This window comes from Nelumbo nucifera, chromosome 3, assembly GCF_055504915.1.
Source record: "Nelumbo nucifera cultivar China Antique chromosome 3, China Antique-T2T, whole genome shotgun sequence".
Taxonomy (NCBI): domain Eukaryota; kingdom Viridiplantae; phylum Streptophyta; class Magnoliopsida; order Proteales; family Nelumbonaceae; genus Nelumbo; species Nelumbo nucifera.
This window is the reverse complement of record NC_142651.1, coordinates 2,750,345-2,769,251: the sequence shown is the minus strand read 5'-3', so window position 1 is coordinate 2,769,251 and position 18,907 is coordinate 2,750,345. Positions and strand designations below refer to the sequence as shown.

Here is an 18,907-nt window from a genome sequence, read left to right as displayed (position 1 = left end):
CCCACCCCCTTAGTATGAACAGGTTCTCTTCTCCGATCCGTGTGCATGTTCATTGGGGTGTTCCACCATATGGTTACATCTCTCCTCCCTTAGCTGCTGGCTGTTGCACGAAATTTAACCCCATCCATTATTAACGTGTGAGACCCATCACCAAAGCAATGTGCGACACTCGGCACTCCCAGAACTCACAGTTCCCTCTCATTGTATCAATATTGGGTTCATTGTTACCAGGAAGACGGGCATTATCAAATGGTGCACACTACACATTATTATTATTATTATTAAAAAACAGTTTAGATTTTTTTTAATCAAATTCCCTCTCTTCATGCAATTGAAATACATATGTTTCATCTTGCATTGTTTGTTGAATGGTTTTCCCCTAAACAATTGACGAAGTTAATTAGTACAAGCTCTCTTTGATTGGGAGCTTAATTACTCTAAGCTTGCTATTTTTCAGTTTTTCTGGTCACTTAGAAAGCATATAAACAAATTTATCGGTTGAACTTTCAATCATAAAAAGGCTTCAACCGTCAAGGCATCAAATAGAATTGAAGGCCGCTATGAGCCTATGACAAATGACAAATCATGTCATGTAGAAGAGCTCATTATTTGGGATAAAGGACTACTTAATGGATACCAACGAAAGCATTGAACTACATGAAATGTCCATGATTTGTGCTAGAATACTATTTATTTTCAACTCTAATAATACCCTGACCCACCCCATGTATTACCAGTGGGGCCCACCTAAATACCAAGGCACAAAATTTGCTTTGCTGGACACAGACTACTGTAACTGCCCAATAAAACAAACACGAACACAGTCCCTCCCTTTGATTGGATCATTGGCACGAGGTGACAAGCACCGATGAACTAAGAACTAATGGCCAATGCCGTTAATTAGAAGCTATGGAGTAAGACACCCCCTTTTTTTATGTTGACCTTTAGGCTAAGGGAATCTTATACGAGCCATTGACAATTGACATTTAAATCTTTGCTGTTTATGACCCCGAAGACCAAGCTTAGCCTTTTCTTTTCTTTTATATTTTTTTTCGAAGGTCCAATTTTATAATACCAAAGAAGGGGTGATTTACAACGCCATAAATGCTTTCATTAATGGTGAGAGCTGTTGGGGGGGGCGGGGGGGCTTGAGGGGGAATGGCTTGGCTATTCTTCGGCCTCTAGGTGCTGGGTTTACTGTGTATTCGGAAAGCGTGTGTTAAAACTTGAAAACAACCAAAGAGTCCATCTTCTCCTATTGGGTAACCCAATAAACAAAACAAATAAATAACACAGAGTCCACCAAAATATTAGGTTCTAACTTCTAAGTTCATCCTGAGATTTTTCACCTCGCTCAGCTTGTATTTCTTCTCTCTTTTCTTTCTCAACAGATCTATGCTTGTTTCCTGAGCCACAAGAAGACATGATCATGAAGAAGTGAGAGAATCCTTTCCGGTTCTTCATTTTCTTCATCTTTTGTAGGTGACAGGCGAGTACTTGCAATATTGCATGTTGCTTTTCTTGGCTTTTTTTTTTTTTTGGGTGGATGGGGGGGGGGGGGCGCTGATGGGTTCTTCTGGTGTTTGATACTCGTTTTCTCATTCTTTTTCTGATTTGGACGATGTATGATGTGCACACTGTAGATTATATGATATGTAATAGGTTTGTTTTGGATTGTTTGTTCATGGCAGGAATGTATAAGAACCAGTTGCAAGAGTTAGCACAGAGAAGCTGTTTCAACCTCCCTTCTTATGCATGTATCAGAGAAGGGCCTGATCATGCACCTAGATTCAAAGCTTCTGTGAATTTCAATGGCGAGATCTTTGAAGGGCCGAGCTATTGCACGACACTACGGCAGGCAGAGCACGCAGCAGCTGAGGTAGCCCTCAACACCCTATCCACAAGAGGTCCTTCAAGGTCTCTGGCTGCAAAAGTTCTTGTAAGTTCCCTAAGAAACAAAACAACAAATGATAAAGGTTGGGCTTGTTTTCTTTACATTCTTTTTAGGGTATTAAAGAATGTCCCTTTGTCTTTTGTTGCTTCTTTTTTTTTTTCTCTTTTCCTTCATAAAAGGATGAGACTGGAGTGTACAAGAACCTTCTACAAGAAGCGGCTCATAGAGCTGGCCTGAAACTCCCTGTTTACACCACCGTCAGATCAGGTCCTGGCCATGTACCCGTTTTCACGTGCACTGTAGAGCTTGCGGATATGAGTTTCACGGGCGAACCAGCGAAAACGAAGAAGCAAGCTGAGAAGAATGCCGCCATGTCTGCTTGGTCCGCTTTAAAACAAAGTAAATTCTGTTTCCCATAGTTTGTTTTATGCGAGCTTACAATTACTTACTTTTATCTTTTGTGCCGTTTTTGATCATGATCATGTCATTCTGTGCAGTGCCGAACTTCGGTTCTTCATCTCTGCTGACAAGAAAACGTAGCGACAACGGCGAAGAGCAGGAACAGGTAAGAAGAAGGATGAAGAAGAAGGAGCAAGAACAGAGGGATCAGACCCAGGCAAGAAGAAGAGAGCTATTGAGTTATAGGGACAGTACCCCTAGTTCTTCTTCTTCTCATAACTTATTGCAGTATCAGAAATGGATGTTTATTGGTCCAGTATCGGATTTCTCCCTAACTTGCCCAGCCCAGCAACAGAAACAGAGAAAGAACTGCTTCTTAGCTCTTCTGCCCCCATCTATTCCACTCACATCTTCTAAGATGTTACCGCCAACGCCAACTCCAACCAGGGAAACCCATCCATCTCTCTACTCATCCAACAGGTCTACCGTAGTACAAGTTAAGAGCAGAACACAGGTCAAGTTGCAAGAGGTCCCACCTCCAGTGGAAAAGCACCAGAAGGATGAAGAAAAGTGGCTTGGTGGAAAACCAGATGTCACAGAGAAAATTATTGAAAAGGATCCCGGAAGTGCAAAGTCGAATTGTGGCTTCGGGCCAGAAGTCATCGACTATAATAAGCCATTTGCACTCCCTCGATCTGGAAAGCTCAACACTTCTAGTACTGACCACACTCGGCAACAAACCCAGATAACAACTAGTCATTTTGGACCTCTTTCTCTTCCACTGGCACCAGCTCCAGTAGGAAGAGTGGCTCCTGCAGTTCCGAGAATCCTCCACACCGGAAGATTCCATGCACAGAACATCGCCCCAGCGGTTCATATTCGATCAGTGATTCCAGTGTGTGCAGCCCCACCCATGAGGCCTCCATCATCAACTCCAACAACACCCCAGATGGAGGAAGCCTCAAAGCAAGCCTCAGCTCCAGTCTCAACAATAACAGAACAAGAGGTGTCATCAGCTAGCGCAAAGTTCAAAGATCTAAAGTTGTGAAGAAAAAAAAAGAATAAAGATATACTCAAATCATCTATTTGAAATACATAACCATCTTATTATGCAGGCTTTGCTTGATCGGTTGCCTTGTGTGTTTTTGCCTGGTGAAGGCTGTTTTCACCGCTCCATAGTTACAGCAATTTCTTTTCTTCCTTTTTTTTTTTTACTTGGATGTTTTCCAAAATTTGGTAGAATCTACCATCGAGAGAGAGAGAGAGAGAGACTACTCATACAACATGTGGTAAAATAAATGAGAAAAAATAAGGCATTAATTGAAATCTGAGGAAGGGTTGCAGAAACGAGAGAGAGAACAGAGGAGGGTGTGGCGTGGGCAGATGAGGTAGCATTGAATGAAGGAGCAGGCTCAAGAACAAACAAATGCAGTGATAAACACAAGCTTTAAGTTTGTGGTCAGAAAATTAATGGTATTGTCTTCTCCATTAATGCTCCTCTCTGTGGGAGTAGAAGCAAGAAGAAAGGCCAGAGAAACGCCAATATTTATTTCTTTTTTGAATTTTTTTCTTCTATTGTGTTGTAGTGTATTAATATAAGTCATTCTCTATCCTACTGACTGACTGCCTCACCTGCACCTGACCTGCAGTCTTGGGGACCTGGGGGCTTGGGCTTGGAGGAAAAGTCATCGGCTTTCTTTCTCGGGGTCTTCAGGTTGTTCAAATGTTTGAAAATTAGTATTCAGAACAAGTCATACATATAGCCGTTATTGTGCGGTCACTGCAAATCAAATGTAAACAAAACAAGGGTTTGTTGGTGGACAATGATGGTGAATAGAGTGTTTTTAACTGTCAATAAGGGGAATCCGTTGATTGGATTTCGGAGGGGGTAATCTAATCTAATTTATCTGCCTTTTACTGAATTGTAAATGCGTAATTCTCTGCAACGCAGTACAGAGTAATAGGGTACATTATTCCATTGCAGAAACCAGTAATCGTGCAAAGCACCCATCAGAAAGTCTAACAGGAATTAGGAATAGGAATTAGTTGCCATGTTGATAGAGTGGGTCCCGGTCAACATTCACATGTAGGCAGGTTGAATTGAACTTTTTTCTCCCCAAGCAACTGTGTGTTCAACCCTAGTTGTTGTATTTGTATCATCCTTCCTTCCGTAATTCAGTCCTTTTTATTATAAAGAAAAAAAACAAGCAATTCTTCTATATATTTAAAAAGTGGCTTAGATCAATAAACTCTGCAAAATTTGATAATGAATGCTAACTGCTAACACTGCGGTAGGCTTCTTACTGAGCATTTTACCTGTGCCAATTGTTGAAAATAAAAGCAATGCTAGCGTAATGGGTATCTACATACAAGGCATATTAAGTTAAAAGGGTATTAATTAGGAGTGATCATGGCCAGGTCGGGCTTGGTTCTTCTTCTATGTTTTTTGTATATAAAATATTATATATATATATAATAACTTTATACTAAATGATATATAATATGTATATAAATTTATTTTATACATTATAAAATACTATATATAATATATACAATAAGTGTTACATTATAATATTTATATATAAAATATAATATAACATAAAATGGTTTATGTACACATGTATAGAGTATAGAGTAAAATGGTTTATGTACTCTAGTGCAAGAGTATGTACACATGTATAGAGTAAAAGATAGCTAACATTATATGACTTGCTCCAAAACCAAAGCAAATATTCATTATATAGATAATAAATCATACAATGTAAAATAAAACATATGTATGCAAGTATATATAAAATATAAATATATTGGGGGTTGGGACTAAAGTATTGGGCCCAGACCTGCTTGTGCCCAGGCCCTGAAAAATCCAAGCCCAAGCCCAGAAATTTGTAGACTTGTCTGGGCCGGGTTAGAAATGATAACCCCTCGGCCAGGCCTCCTGCTTGTTAACAAAGGGGCTTGACAAAGTTTAATTTAAAATAAAATATATGTAGAGCAGTGAAGATATGCATAGGTGTGCATCCGGCATCCCAATCCCATTTTTCTTAATAAAATTTGTTGCTTAAACTGCATTTGGTTTGATAGAAAAATAAGAAACAAGCATAAAGTTGAAGGAAATTTTCTTAAGGAGTTTCCCTTCAACTTTCTAACCTTTTGTTTCTCTTTCTTTTCTATGAAACCATTCAGGCATTCACAGCCTTATGTTCGTTTCATTTGTAATGCATTTTCGTTTGCAGTCGTGTAAAAGTATGGGAATACAAATTATAGTTCATTTTTGTTTTAGATCTCACCTTACCCTTTTTTTTTTAATTTGCAGTACATATGAAATAAAACAAAACTCAAAGTAAAATGAAACCATAATTTATATTATATTCTCACTTGCAGTCTTTGTGTTAGTTCAAATGAAATTGCATTTACAAAGTGCAAACAAATAAAACCTAGGCTTAGTTTGGAAGGAGTACAAATGCAAATATGTAGAATGCAAAACCTTATATTTTTATTATTTTCTATGTAATTGCACTGTACATATTTGTATTTGTACTCTTTCAAAACTGAGCCTAAATGAAAATGTATGAATCAACCGAGACTGTTCGTTGGTGTGTTAGTTGATTTTACTCCAGCATACGTGAAATCAAATCTCGCAACTACCACTTTGCAAAAAAAAGGGGTCAGGAGGAAGTTATTAATGGTCATAACACTGATTACCAAAAAAGCAAAAAAAAAAAAGAAAATGTATGAAATCTTCATCAATTGACAGGATGCGATCAGATTTGGGTGAATGCTAATCACCCATTTACGGTAGAATTCAAATCAGCCCCCCCCCCCCCCCCCACCACACCAGATTACCCCCCACAACGTCCCACAACACATCTCCGCCGTGTATTGTGAGCATCTCCCGATGATGACATCATCATTTCTAGTATCATCATCGAGAGATGTTCCTAATACACGGTGAATGTGCTGTGGGATGTTGTGGGGGTTGATTTGCTCTCTTTATGGTATACACAAATGGGTATTAAGGCCCTGTTTGAGAACACTTAAAAGAAGTATTTATTTAAACAAGTACTTCTTTTAAGACATGGGATCACACATTAAGTGGTTTTTAAGTACTTATGGGTGCTTGGTAAAAAAGAGGGTAAGAAGTACTTATTATTAAAAAAAGTACTTAAGAAAGTGACATGGATGTGTCACTGTTTTTTTTCTTAAGGCCCTGTCCCTGTTTTTTTTTTCTTTAATGACAAAACTACCCCCACTCGACTTTATCATCTTATTCTATTCGAAACCTACAACAACAAGCAATGGCGGCGTTTGGTTGCAGGTCCACTGGCAACGTTCGATGGTGAGCAAAAGCCAGCCGATGGAGTTGGGTGTATAATACAGCCGACAGAAATACGACAATGCCCAACACTGTTCTCAGTATAGGAATAAAAAAGCGGTGGAGGTTCTTACAATACATGTAAAACGGCTGTTGGAACCAAACTCCCAATTATGTACTCAGATGTATCCCAAAAAGCGGTGGAGATTCTCAGATTCAGATCTCTGGGAATCAAACTCCCAAATGGCTGTAGGAATCCAAAGCCCAAAACAAACTCCCAAATCAGCGCCCATCGATCCTGTTGTGTACCTGTTCATTGGACCAATAATTCCTTTCTATATATGTACTCAGATTCAAATCTCTGACCGCAATAAAAAAATAAAGCAGACAAAAATTTCTGAAATGAAAACAAAAGAGGGTCATTTTAATAAATATCAAACGATTATCAGTAAAAGAAAAAAACTAATATAAACAATAATTCTGATCAAGAGGAAAGGAGATGAAAGGAAAAAAAAATATTTTTGTCTATGAAATGGATTGATTAAGTACTGGCTGGAGTTGAGCTCCGAATGTAAGAGAAAGGGAGTTCGACCAATAATTCTGATCAAGAGGAAAGGAGATGAAAGGAAAAAAAAATATTTTTGTCCATGAAATGGATTGATTAAGTACTGGCTGGAGTCGAGCTCCGAATGTAAGAGAAAGGGAGTTCGATTGTTCAAGGAGGATGGAATGGTGGAAGGTGGAGATCGGAATGAATTCACCACCGCCTAGTTCTGTGTCGTGAGGAAGATGATGAACAGTGGATTTCTAGGGGTTCTGAAGAAGAAAAGGAAGAAATATGAGACGAAGAGGGTTAAAATTGTCCTTTGCATATATATAAGCACTTATTGGGAAAGTAGCTTACCAAACATTCCTGCCCCCAATAAGTACTTAAAAACATAATAAGTGATTTGAAAAAACGGATTACCAAACAATCTAAAGGGTTGTTAAAATAATTACTTCTAAAATTATTTTTTAGAATTACTTAATCGGCCTAAATAGGTTGATGGGTTACACCTCCCCGCCCATTCAGGATATATAGGAAGTGTTAATATGGGTTGATGGGTTAAAAACACAGCCCAACCCACACTCATCAGTCCGCCCAAAATAAAAAGGAGGCAGCTTATTGTAATTTAGAAATCTTCAAGGCAGTAAAAAGTTAACAGACAGCAATAGTCAGTCAATGAGTTAATAGACAATTCTTAGTTTCTTACTTCAAATTTTCCTCTCCCCACGCGGCCACGCCCTATTTCACTCGTGGGAAGCGGGAGAACAAGCAGAGAAAAACGAAGTGTTTTCTAGGGTTTTCTTGTTCCGAGGGTCTCACACTGTCAGAGTTCTCGTGTTTTGCTGCAAAACAACACCACCTGCGATGGATCCTTCAGCTCTAAACTCCGCCGAGTTGCAGCAGTTTCTTGATGTATGTTCTCGAGCTTCCTATTTGTTTCTTCCCTTTTTCTTCAACAATGTATTTTTTTTTTCTGTATTTTTATGCACAATAGTTATAGTTTATTTCTTAATGTTTCATCTCTGAGGTAGTGAAGATAGTCGAATGCTAACGTATCGAATTGATCTGATCTTAATGTTAGAACGTCGCATTTAACCCTTCTGCTCAAGAGCCAGGGGTAGAGCCAAAACAAGAAACAAAAACAGCCACAAAGAGACTGACCATTGACAGTTTTCTTTACTTGGAATAGCTAGGTCGAGAACTTTTGGGGCTGAATGCCGAAAAGGAAAAAAAAATGGGGTTTATGAAATCCTGGTTTTTGGGTACCCGGTTCTCTTAGAATCTGTATATTTTACTTTATGTCAGCATAATTGTTTCTGTTTTAACTTTAATTATGTGAAGGAAATTAATGGCATCTTTCTTTGAAATTCTTGATTTTAAAAATACAAACCCATATAGCCACCATAGGAACAAACTGTTCTGTTGTTTGAATTTACATTGTGAAGCCACACTTCTGTCAAAATCTGTAAAAAATTATATGAGCCAGATTGTGTACCACAGGTTAATATTGCCATGCCATTTCAAGGGGTTATCACCGTTTTTCTTTCTTTCTTTCTATAATAAGTTGAAGATTTGTTGGATATCTTTTATGCTTGTCCGTCTGTGTGGTTGTTGGGAGTTTGTATATATAGATTGAAATATTGAATCGAGCAAAAGATGGCCTCTGGTTATTTTTTTTATGGATATGTGGGATGACATCATTAGTAACTACAATTAGAGATGAATTATTAATCTTCTCAATACAGATTTGGAGGCTCATCTCTGGTTGTTGCATTTTTTTTTTTCCGGGGGGGGGGAGGGGTCGGGTTATAAAAAGCATTGGAACACGGATGTACTTTTCTACTGTTATGAGAAAAGCTATTTGGGAATTGGGAAATTACTCATAGAATTTGCCGGTAGAAACAAATCTCCCCTTTATGCACTCTTCTCTAATTGTATGGCCAATCCTTTTTTATCTTTAAATGCTTCTAGATAATTGAACTTAGGTATTGAAAATAGTAAAGTGGTATTTTTCTTTGCTTATTCTTTGTTATCTTTTCTAATATGAAACATGTAATGATATTTTCTACTAATGAAAGGCATGTGTGCATCATTTTCACCGTTTTTATCGACATATTGGTCCTTCCCTTATTTTATTAACTAGCTAATGGTCCTGTACTCAATGCAAGACAACTGTATGTAACTATTTTGTTTGGGATCCACTATCCATGTGGTAAGTTTTGAAGCGTTTAGCGCAGGCTTTTATTTGATTTAGGATACTAATTAGATTTGAGTTGCAATTAAAAGCATATTTTACCTTGAAAATAGGATCTACAGCAATGTAACATCTTGATAGCATTTATCAAAAAAAAAAGAAAGAAAAAAGTAACATCTTGATAGCCTTTGTTTTGGGTTTTATAATTGAGTTCGGAAAATTGATTTGTGATTAAAGGATGTGAAATAATGTTCTAATCTGAATTAGTAAACAATATGATGTAGGTAGAGTTGGATCCATGCCAATGTACATATATTTTCATTTTAGATTAAACTTTATTTAGCCCCTTTTTTCAATGTTTTCAAGGTGACGCTTTGGTTACTAGGTGCCCTTGGAGGCTCGCCTTGCCAGTCACCAAGCAGTTTTGTATACTGTCTTATAAAATACTTTTATATTGTTATTTTTTTTTAGATTATAATTATGAAATAGATATTATTAAACAAAAATATACATTTTTTTGTGTTTATAAACTAATTTCTTTTTATTGAACCCTCAAAGACTTAATCTGAACCAATAAGTATGGGAAGAACTTAAAAATTTGTCTAATCAACACATTTCTTCTTCCACCTTTTCTTTTAGGGTTGAGCCCCTATATTTTTTGAATTTTCTGTTCTTCTTTTTCTTCTCATAAATATGTTGATTTTCTAGACTTAAACATGATGTTTATAATTTTCTTATGAAAATTATGGATAGTTACTAAGGAAAGATGGTTATGAAATCTAGGGGATACCATAGGATATGTGGTTTTTACTTAAAAAAAATCCATCACCTAGACCACTAGGTGACAAGGCACCCCACTGTCGCCTAGCCCCACCTTGGCGCCTTGAAAACTGTGGGGGAGGCTTAGCCACATGTTTGAAGGAGAAGCTCTCCTTTTTGAGGGCTTTGTTTTAATATATTATAGGTCACACGAGTTTTGTCCATCCCCTTTTATTGGGCTTATTCAAGCCAAGCCTCAAAACAAGCAAACTGAGATCTTTTCCGGTTTTATATAAATCCTTCCTGCTACTTCTATTAGGTATTGTCTGGTGGTTTGTTGTCATTTTTGGTGAAACATATTATCCTACATTAAAGAACCTGCAAGACTTCAACAATGATCCTAAATTATGAAGACGACATCCATTTTTTGCCATTTATACAAGAAGAATGAAAAGTGACGTATAACCATATATAACAAAAACAAAATTTGTAGTTTGATGTTTCTAGTTGGTTTCTTGTTGTCTATTTTAGTAAATTACTATTATAATAAATAAACAAATAAATAAAAGGAAAGAAACAGAGAAAAAAGAAAGAATATTGTTTCAATGTTTGAATAGTGGCCCTCCCAAATGATGAATATAGAAGATTGTTAAATTATATCGTTAAAGAACTAGCTGGTCATACTATTGACTTGAGACTTGTTATGGTTCTCTATGCAGCAAGAGAAGCAAAAGGCCATGGTTAATGAGATGGTGGCAAAGCTTACAAATGTGTGCTGGGACAAGTGCATCACTGGGACCCCTGGCAGCAAGTTCAGTTCTAGTGAATCAACTTGCCTTTCTAACTGTGCTCAGCGGTATATGGACATGAGTCTTATCATCATGAAGCGTTTCCAGTCCATGCATTGATATTTCTTTTCCAAGTATTGGCCAACTATGAAATCAAGAGGTTTTGGCCATTTTTGCATGTTGGTTCATTATCAGGAGTATGTATTCTTATTTCCTCATATTTGACATTCAATTTTATGTAGTTCCAGAGTAAGCAACAAGCTATTGCTTTCTTGCTGGTTATCTGGAAGTCGAATGCAAGTCTTTCTATTACGCAAACATTGGACTGAGAATTAATGCTTGAGGTCAAGCCCATCTGATTAATAGTTCAGATAAAGCGATCTTCACCGTAGATCTAGTTCTGTTCCTTTCTCTTCACCATAAATCTTGGTTATTTGGAAAAGCCATGTTTCCTTGACCCTGGGTCTCCTGAAAGCAAAAACTGTGCTAACATTGAGAGCACAGCATCCAGCCGCACATCAGTAATGTCTTACATGCGTGTTAAATTAATGGGGAGATGTTCCTGATGACTGATGTGGGGATGGATGCCGTGCTCTTGGAGTGTTTGATGGTTTTTGCACTTAGGAAATCCTGTCTCTGTTTGGTCTTTGGTAATCTTTGTTTTAAGGTTGCCTTACTTGTTATTAAGCTAAGAAGTGGTCTGTTCACATAAGCATTGCAGATGATTCTTGAGGAAACTGCTGGCTTTTTGAATAAGCTGGGCTTTTTAGTTGACAACTTACCTACCATTCTTGCACTTAAACCATTCCAAACAGTAGAGGCCTGTTTGGGAGGGCTGAGCTGAAGATTCCAAGGTTTTTAAAAACTACCGAAAACAGAACCGATCAGGAGACCGTTTTCCGGTTTGGCGGTAGAACTGTCTGGGTTGAATGGTTCAACCTGTGATGTCATAAATCAATTAAAATTAAAAAATATATTTATAAATAATAAAATTAACCTAAAATTAAATAAAATACGAAAAAATACAGAAAATAAACTATTTAAATACAAAAATAATAAAGTACATGGCAGATAGAAAATACAAAAAATACACAAAAAACACATAAAAAGTTCAAAAAATACAGAAAAAATAAACATAAATTAGGGTGTGTTTAGTCATACTCTATATGTGCAGAAAATACAAAAAAAAATCTAAAAAGTTACAGAAAATTATAAAAAATAGAAAAAAACACAGAAAATTGCAAACAAATACTGAAAATATACAAAAGAAACATTAGAAAACAAAAACTAGGATGTTTTAGTGATATGTGTTCAGTCATATGTTGGTAGAAAATACAAAGAAATTCAAAAAAATACAAAAAATTGTAAAATTACAAAAAAAAATACACAAAAAAGTACAAAAAAAAAGAAAAATACAGAAAAAAACAAAAAAAAAAGAGTTCATATAAACATTGAGTTCACTAAACTGACAATGTTTTCCTATAGTTCAAACAATTTGTTTATCTAGTTCAAGGTTCAAAGTATTGAGACGTATCGTTTCGGGACTCCTTTGGTATGCCACTACAGTGGGTGTATCGGGGGTCTGACCGATTTAGGGGGTGGAAGAGCCTTAAACCGGTTTTGAAAAAAATAAAAGTAAGTATAAAAAAGAGTATCGATATCGCCTGATACGCCCCTATTGGCATATCGATATTTTGAACCTTGATCTAATTCATATAAACATAGAGTTGATTAAACTTCAAACAATGTTTTCCTAAACATTCATGCCATTATAATCTGTCATACTTTAGAAGAGGAAAAAACTCAAGTACCTTTGAGCCTTTTGAAAATCAAATTTCTCTACTCTAATCAAGTCGCTTTTATTCATAACAAATGCAATCTGTTGTACATCAAAAATTGCAACTCAATGAATTTGTATATAACAAGAAGTAAAACTAAATAAAAGCAAGACTTGCTTTAGAAATGCCCTTACCTATACAAATTGAAAGGAACCTCTTTAGATGGTCAAGTCTCTCACTATTTCCTCTGGACTTCCTATTCAAAAATACTAAGAAAACAAGTCAAGAAAATTTGCAAAAGATTCCATATTATCATCACATCATGCATTCCTAATTCATTAAACACAATACTTAAATACTCAAAAATAAAAAGATCACAAATCAAGTTCAACAAGTATTAAACACAAATCAAAACTTCAAGAAGTTCAACATATAAATTATACTAATATAATCCAAGGTTCAAAATATCGATATGCCTGATACTTGTTTTTTTATTTTTTTTTTCAAAACTGGTTCAGGGGAGCTGGTCTAGGACCCCTCCATCCCTTGAACTGGTCAGACCCACGATACACCCACTGTAGGGGCGTATCAGAAGGGTCTCAAAACGATACGTATCAGTCGATACGTAACAATACTTTGAACCTTGATCCAATCATCCAAATTCTCAAGATATGTTGGCTTCATTTCTCAGCGGTACCAACTACCAATCAAAACCAAGTGGTATTTCACCATCATTTTTATCGTCATCTTTGGAAAGCTATGTTTCATCTACATCTCCAAGTTGGGTGTTGGCTGCATTTTCCTCCACGATTCCCCATTGCTCAGTGAAAAAATCATCACCATCTAAAGAGTGAAATAAAAAATTAGAACTCAAGAAAAAACCAAAAGAATCAAGTATAGAAATGTCATGAGATAATATCAATAATAGTTACCATAAGTCTTATCTCTTTTTCTTGATGATAATTCCATTATTGGAAATGTTGTTTCATTAGTTTTAAACATATCATCTTTTTCATAGCCATCAAGTAACAGAAGATCTTCATGATTGTACATTATCCAAATCTTCCACAATATCAACATGTTTATGCCCAATTAGGTTAAGACTTTTATTTTTTTTCCTACAAAACAACGAATGATAAAATTAGATGCAATGAAACCATTGAAAAAATAGACAATTATGAAATATAATACATTTATCCATCTATAACATGGAGGTTGCAATGAACATATACTAGGTCATTGAGCCTTTGGTGTTTAAACCTATTTCTTCTCTTCATGTGTATCCAGATGAATTACATGTCTGGGTAAGGATCCGTACAATAATTCTTTTGAAATTTGGAGTGACATAATCGAATCCCAACCACCATTCACTTATATGCAATGAAATGGAGTTGATTTAATTTATAAAATAAAATTGAAATAATAAACATGTTATAAGAAAAATTATTTATTACCTAGAGGCATTGTCTTAAATGTCTTCACTCGGAAAGGTTTTTCAAAATTAATACAACTTTCAAAAATAACAAGCTCTTTGTTCAACTTTATCTACACATCATATGATTTGAGTGCAAACATTTCAATGACATAAAAAATTGTTGACAACTTTTGATTTCGGGTCCTTATTGGAAGGCGGAATTAAAATAATACCCCACAAAATGAAACCTTTTATCTATTATTTATAGAGGCTTAAATTGACATTTCATGATTGACTCGTCTCAAACAGTGGATGCCTGTTTGGGAGGCTGAGGGAGACGGCCCTTCGAATGACTGACAGCCAATTTTGGCTCGGGATATTTTACCAAACCCAATACACTGGAGCAAGATTCAGCTTCATGCAGAATTGGGTGGGGGTCGGCTTAATTCCCGAGTTTTGGGCCTCAGCTCAGTAGAGCCCCAAAACTTAGGCCCAAGTTATCCAAAAGTTTGGGTTGGAAAGATGAGGGTGCTCTTGAGGCCCCAGTGGCCAAATACACGTTGCTGCTGGCGGATCTTGCAACCTTATAAAAGTGCCCATGTGAATACGTATGGTTAAAACACCTTTGGTTTTCATGCTGCTATTACCCTGCTTCTCAGCTATGGACTTTGGTTTTATGTTCATTTCCACAATCAATACATGCCGTGCTCCCCCTGGACAGGGAAGCTCTTATGTGTTGGATTTTTCTTTTTTGTGCCAGGATACTCTGAAAATTTTTTGTTAGTTGGAGGATTCGTTGGATTGGTCATCTCTTCAATACTGGAACAGGATCTGATTCTCACCTCAGAGGCACATCCACCATGCATTGGGAATATCTTCCATGAATAATAACTTATAAGTACGGGAGATGTCCCCATTGCATGGTAGGATGTGTGTGTGAGGAGCAAATCTAGTCTCTTCAATCCCATACAGGTATCGACCACATGTATAACTTTATATTTTTGCTCAATAGATTATGGTTTAGGTAAACTAATTATATCTTACCTACAGTCTCAGTTAAAAAAGTAGGGAAATGAAGGAAATGGTAGAGAAACCTTTACAAACATTGTATAGGTTTTATTGCCTTTCTCTTCCTTTTCCTACTTTTTTCCTTCAAACTAAACATAGCCTAATGGAATATTGATGATGCGCAATCCGGTCGGTCCTAGCTGTCGGTCACCTTACCTTTGATAGAGCCGAAGATGCCTGAAACAAGGAAGAAATTGGAGACTTCCGGGGAGGAACCCGGTTGGAACACTCCGAAGCTCAAGTCAGTGCTCTAGAGAAGGCAAGGGAAAATGAGAGATTTCAAGACCAGAAAGCACAAATATCACATACCTCCTTCTTTGGGAGATGGAGGCCTTTTATAATCACCCTCTACACTCACTCCCAAACCTCTGCCAGATCGGGCATCATCACCTCCGCCAGATCAGGTGTCATCATTTCTGCCAGACGCCAGTTCGGGTGTCATAACTTCCGCCAGTTGCCAGTTCGAGTGTCATAACCTCTGTCAGTTGTCAGTTCGGGTGTCATAACCGCCACTATACTTGTCAGGGTTGTCTTTGCTACGTCTGAGATGGCGGTGGCAGGTGGTCGTTGGAGGGCGGCTGTCATGTGTCAGACCTCTAATCAGTCAGGCGCACCGCCTCCGTGTACAGGCTTCCTGGTGTCGGGTACGGTTGTTCAGTTAAACGTCTTGGAGCCGAAGTGGTGTGCGAGGTGAAGTCTTGAGTTCGGATAGAAGTGTGGCCTGAACTGCCCCGGGGTGGGTCAGCTCGGGTTTTTGCCCTTTGTGCTCCTTGTAAGGCTCAAGATCTCCAAGGGAGAGCTCAGGTTCTTCCTTGGGGAGCTCGGGTCACTGGTTCCTTTCTTGGGGGAGCTCGGGATTCCCTTTCTCAGAGCTCGGGTTGCGGGCCCGCTGCCGTGCCGAGCTGGTTCTTCTACTAGGTCACTCTCGATTGCTTCCACGTGTCGCATGGCCAAGGGGTTGAGCCAAATCTTCCTCCATCAATTGCCCCCCACTCCCCGTGCCCGGGGTCTTGACCCGGTGTGGGGAGTTCACGGGATGACGGGTGGATTTGCCTTGTGGCGCTTTGGCCTTGGTTTGGAGCTTCTTCTGTCTGACCTGCTTGTGTTTTTTGGCCCGATCGGGGTCGGCTTGGTTCGACCAGGGGCCAATCCCGGGCTACATGCAGCTCATGCGCGGTCGCCGAACGATTTTAAATTTAAAATCGCGTGGGCGTCGTCTTCAAAAAATGCGCGCTGAACTGACTTCTCCTTGGGGGGTGCACAACCGGTTTTGCGGGGAGCCGTTGGATGGTTTTGATCTTGGCCGTTGATGCGCGAGTACAGTGGTTATAAATAGTGGGGGGACCCTGGTCACTTTCCTTCGCCATCCTTCAGCATTCGTTCCTTGATCTCGCGTCCCAGGCTATCAGCTCGCGTCACTTTTCGTAGTCTGGTAGCTTTTCCTGGTGAGTCCTCAGCCTTCTTTGTTTCGATGTCTAGGTCGGGTAGTTTAGATAGTCTCCTGGGGGGTCCGATGCTGGTTCTACGAACCGAGCTACTGCCCTCGACAGCTTTACTGAGTCCGAGGCGGGGCCCGAGGTAGAGCTCGAGGAAGAGCTCGAGTTTGAGCTCGTAGACCGGGTCACCTCGGGTAGTTTGGTATCTTCCTCCCATCGAGGTCGGGTGCCAGACAAGTTCGGACCTTCCACTATGATGCCCGAAAGGCTTTGGCCCCTTATCGCCCAGTACAACTTGCCCGGGGAGTATACTTATATTTTACCCTCGGGCAACTTTCCTTGGGAGCATGGTCCGGACGAGATCTTGATATTCCGGGAGCAGCTTGTTGTCGGGCTGCGCCTTCCCTTCCATCCCCTTATCGTCGAGGTCATGAACCACTTCGGCGTCACTATAGGTCAACTTCACCCGAACTCCATCCGTAACCTTGTCGGGACCATCTCCCTTTGCTGTGAACACTGCCTTCCCTTGGACCTGGAAATTTTTTCCGCTATTCTCATGCTTAAGAAATAAGCGGGTCCCCTGCTCGGGCATAGGAAGGCGTACTACTTGTCACCTCGTCCGAGCTTCAAGCTCTTACACGATCTCCCAAATAAGGTCCAGACATGGAAGCGGGACTACTTCGTTGTTCGAAGTGCTACGGGGTGGCCGTTTCCTACTAAGTGGGGGTTGGCCGTTCCTGACCCCGATGTCGCATTAGACGAAGATACGGTGAAGGGCCTCCAGGACTGCACCCGGCTTGGGCTCAAATGTGAAGTCTACCTGACAGAGGACAAGCTTATTCAGGCAGGTCTGAGTTCGGGTAGGTTTCTTGCTCAGACGAAGATACTTTTGCTTTTGTTTTTATTCTCATCTTTTGATGCCGAGCTCCTTTTTGCAGGTGTTATGGAGGCAGAGAAGATTCGAGGTGCGCGTCTATTCAATGGTATGAAAAGGAGGAAGCGAGCCGCTAAGCGGGTCTGCGCCAATCCTTCTCGGGTTGCGGAGTCCGAGGCACCGTGAATGGAGCCTCCTGGGGAGCCCGAGGTGGCCCCTCCAGTTCAGGAAGCGGCAAGGGTCCCCTATGCCGACACTACTTACACCCAGGTTGTGCCTTCAGGCTCGGGAAGTCATGATGAAGTTGAGAGCGTGCTAACGCCGAGCTACGCTCTCCGGAAATGCAAGAAGGCCATTTGCCCCGAGGAGGTCGCGGTGTGGGCCGATCTTCTACAAATCTCATAGGCGCTCGGGCTGCCTCTCACGCCATGGTGGTAAGTCGAAGTAGTGTTTGTCCCCCTTTCTCTCTCCTTTTTTTTTTTACCGAGCTGATTTGTCCTCGTTCTGGCAGGTGAACTCCTCTATCCACGTTTTGGCAATCCAGGCGGAGAGGGGCTTGAAGCGAGCACAAGCTGCCGAAGCAGCTTCCCGTGCTGCGCGAGCTGAGCTATCGAGGTCTCGGAGGGACAAAGAGGCCTTAGGAATGGTGGTGAGACACATGGCGGACCTGAAGTTGGACCTGGAGCATCAGATCAAGTACCTTCAGGATGATATCAGGGAGATGACTCAGATCTTCTCTCAAGCCGTCAAGGAGGTGAAGGTGAAAGCCGTCGAGGATTACATCGCTTTGCCGCGCTTTGACGACATGATGGTGGGCTGGTACAGTAGGGGTTTTAAGTTGAGCCGATGGATGATAAGGAACACGTACCCCGAGCTCGACATTAGTGCCATAACCACTTCGCGCATTACTCCGAAAATGGTTGCTGCAGCTGATGGTGATGCGGATTCCGAAGTCAAAGCGGGTCCTTCGGGTATTGTCGAAGTCCCTTCTGAAGGCGAGGAAGATGTACCTCCGGGCTTGTGAGCTCGTTTGTGTTTTTGTTTTTTGTTTTTTTTGGATGAAGTGTAAACAAGTTTATTTTACTATGAATAGTTCCCCTTTTTTGGCAGTGTTGGGCAGTTATTTTCTTTTTTGCCAAGCTGACTATGTTGCTGAACTGCTAGACTTAGGCCCCGAGGCGAGTTAGCATAGTAAGGCTATACGCCCGACCTGTTCTCTGCCCGGGTTAGTTAACATAAGCTGAATCGGGCCCTGGGCTATGCACCTCGGGATCCCTACTCGTTCATCTTGCTTTGTTGATGAGGTGCCGAGGTCATCTTTAGCTCGGTACTCTAGCCCTTATGGTGCCGAGGTCCTTATTAGCTCGGCATTTTGGGCCTTAGGGTGCCGAGGCCTTTGTTAGCTCGACATTCTGGCCCTTAGGATCTGGTAGTGGCTCAT

At 39.8% G+C, this 18,907-nt stretch overlaps 2 protein-coding genes across 2 annotated transcripts; both read left to right on the top strand.

Annotated features, from left to right (window-relative positions):
• The first annotated feature begins 1,130 nt into the window (after positions 1-1,130).
• LOC104592802 (uncharacterized) lies at positions 1,131-3,493 on the top strand. Its single transcript, XM_088902312.1, has 4 exons — positions 1,131-1,489; positions 1,692-1,939; positions 2,074-2,293; positions 2,392-3,493. Exons 2-4 carry the CDS (start codon positions 1,694-1,696, stop codon positions 3,339-3,341), a joined length of 1,416 nt encoding a protein of 471 aa, XP_088758438.1. The 5' UTR covers positions 1,131-1,489; positions 1,692-1,693; the 3' UTR covers positions 3,342-3,493.
• A 4,373-nt stretch (positions 3,494-7,866) lies between these two features.
• Positions 7,867-11,287, top strand: TIM8 (translocase inner membrane subunit 8). Its single transcript, XM_010252292.2, has 2 exons — positions 7,867-8,067; positions 10,828-11,287. The coding sequence occupies exons 1-2, from the start codon at positions 8,020-8,022 to the stop codon at positions 11,014-11,016; spliced, it is 237 nt and encodes a 78-aa protein (XP_010250594.1). The 5' UTR covers positions 7,867-8,019; the 3' UTR covers positions 11,017-11,287.
• Positions 11,288-18,907: the final 7,620 nt, after the last annotated feature.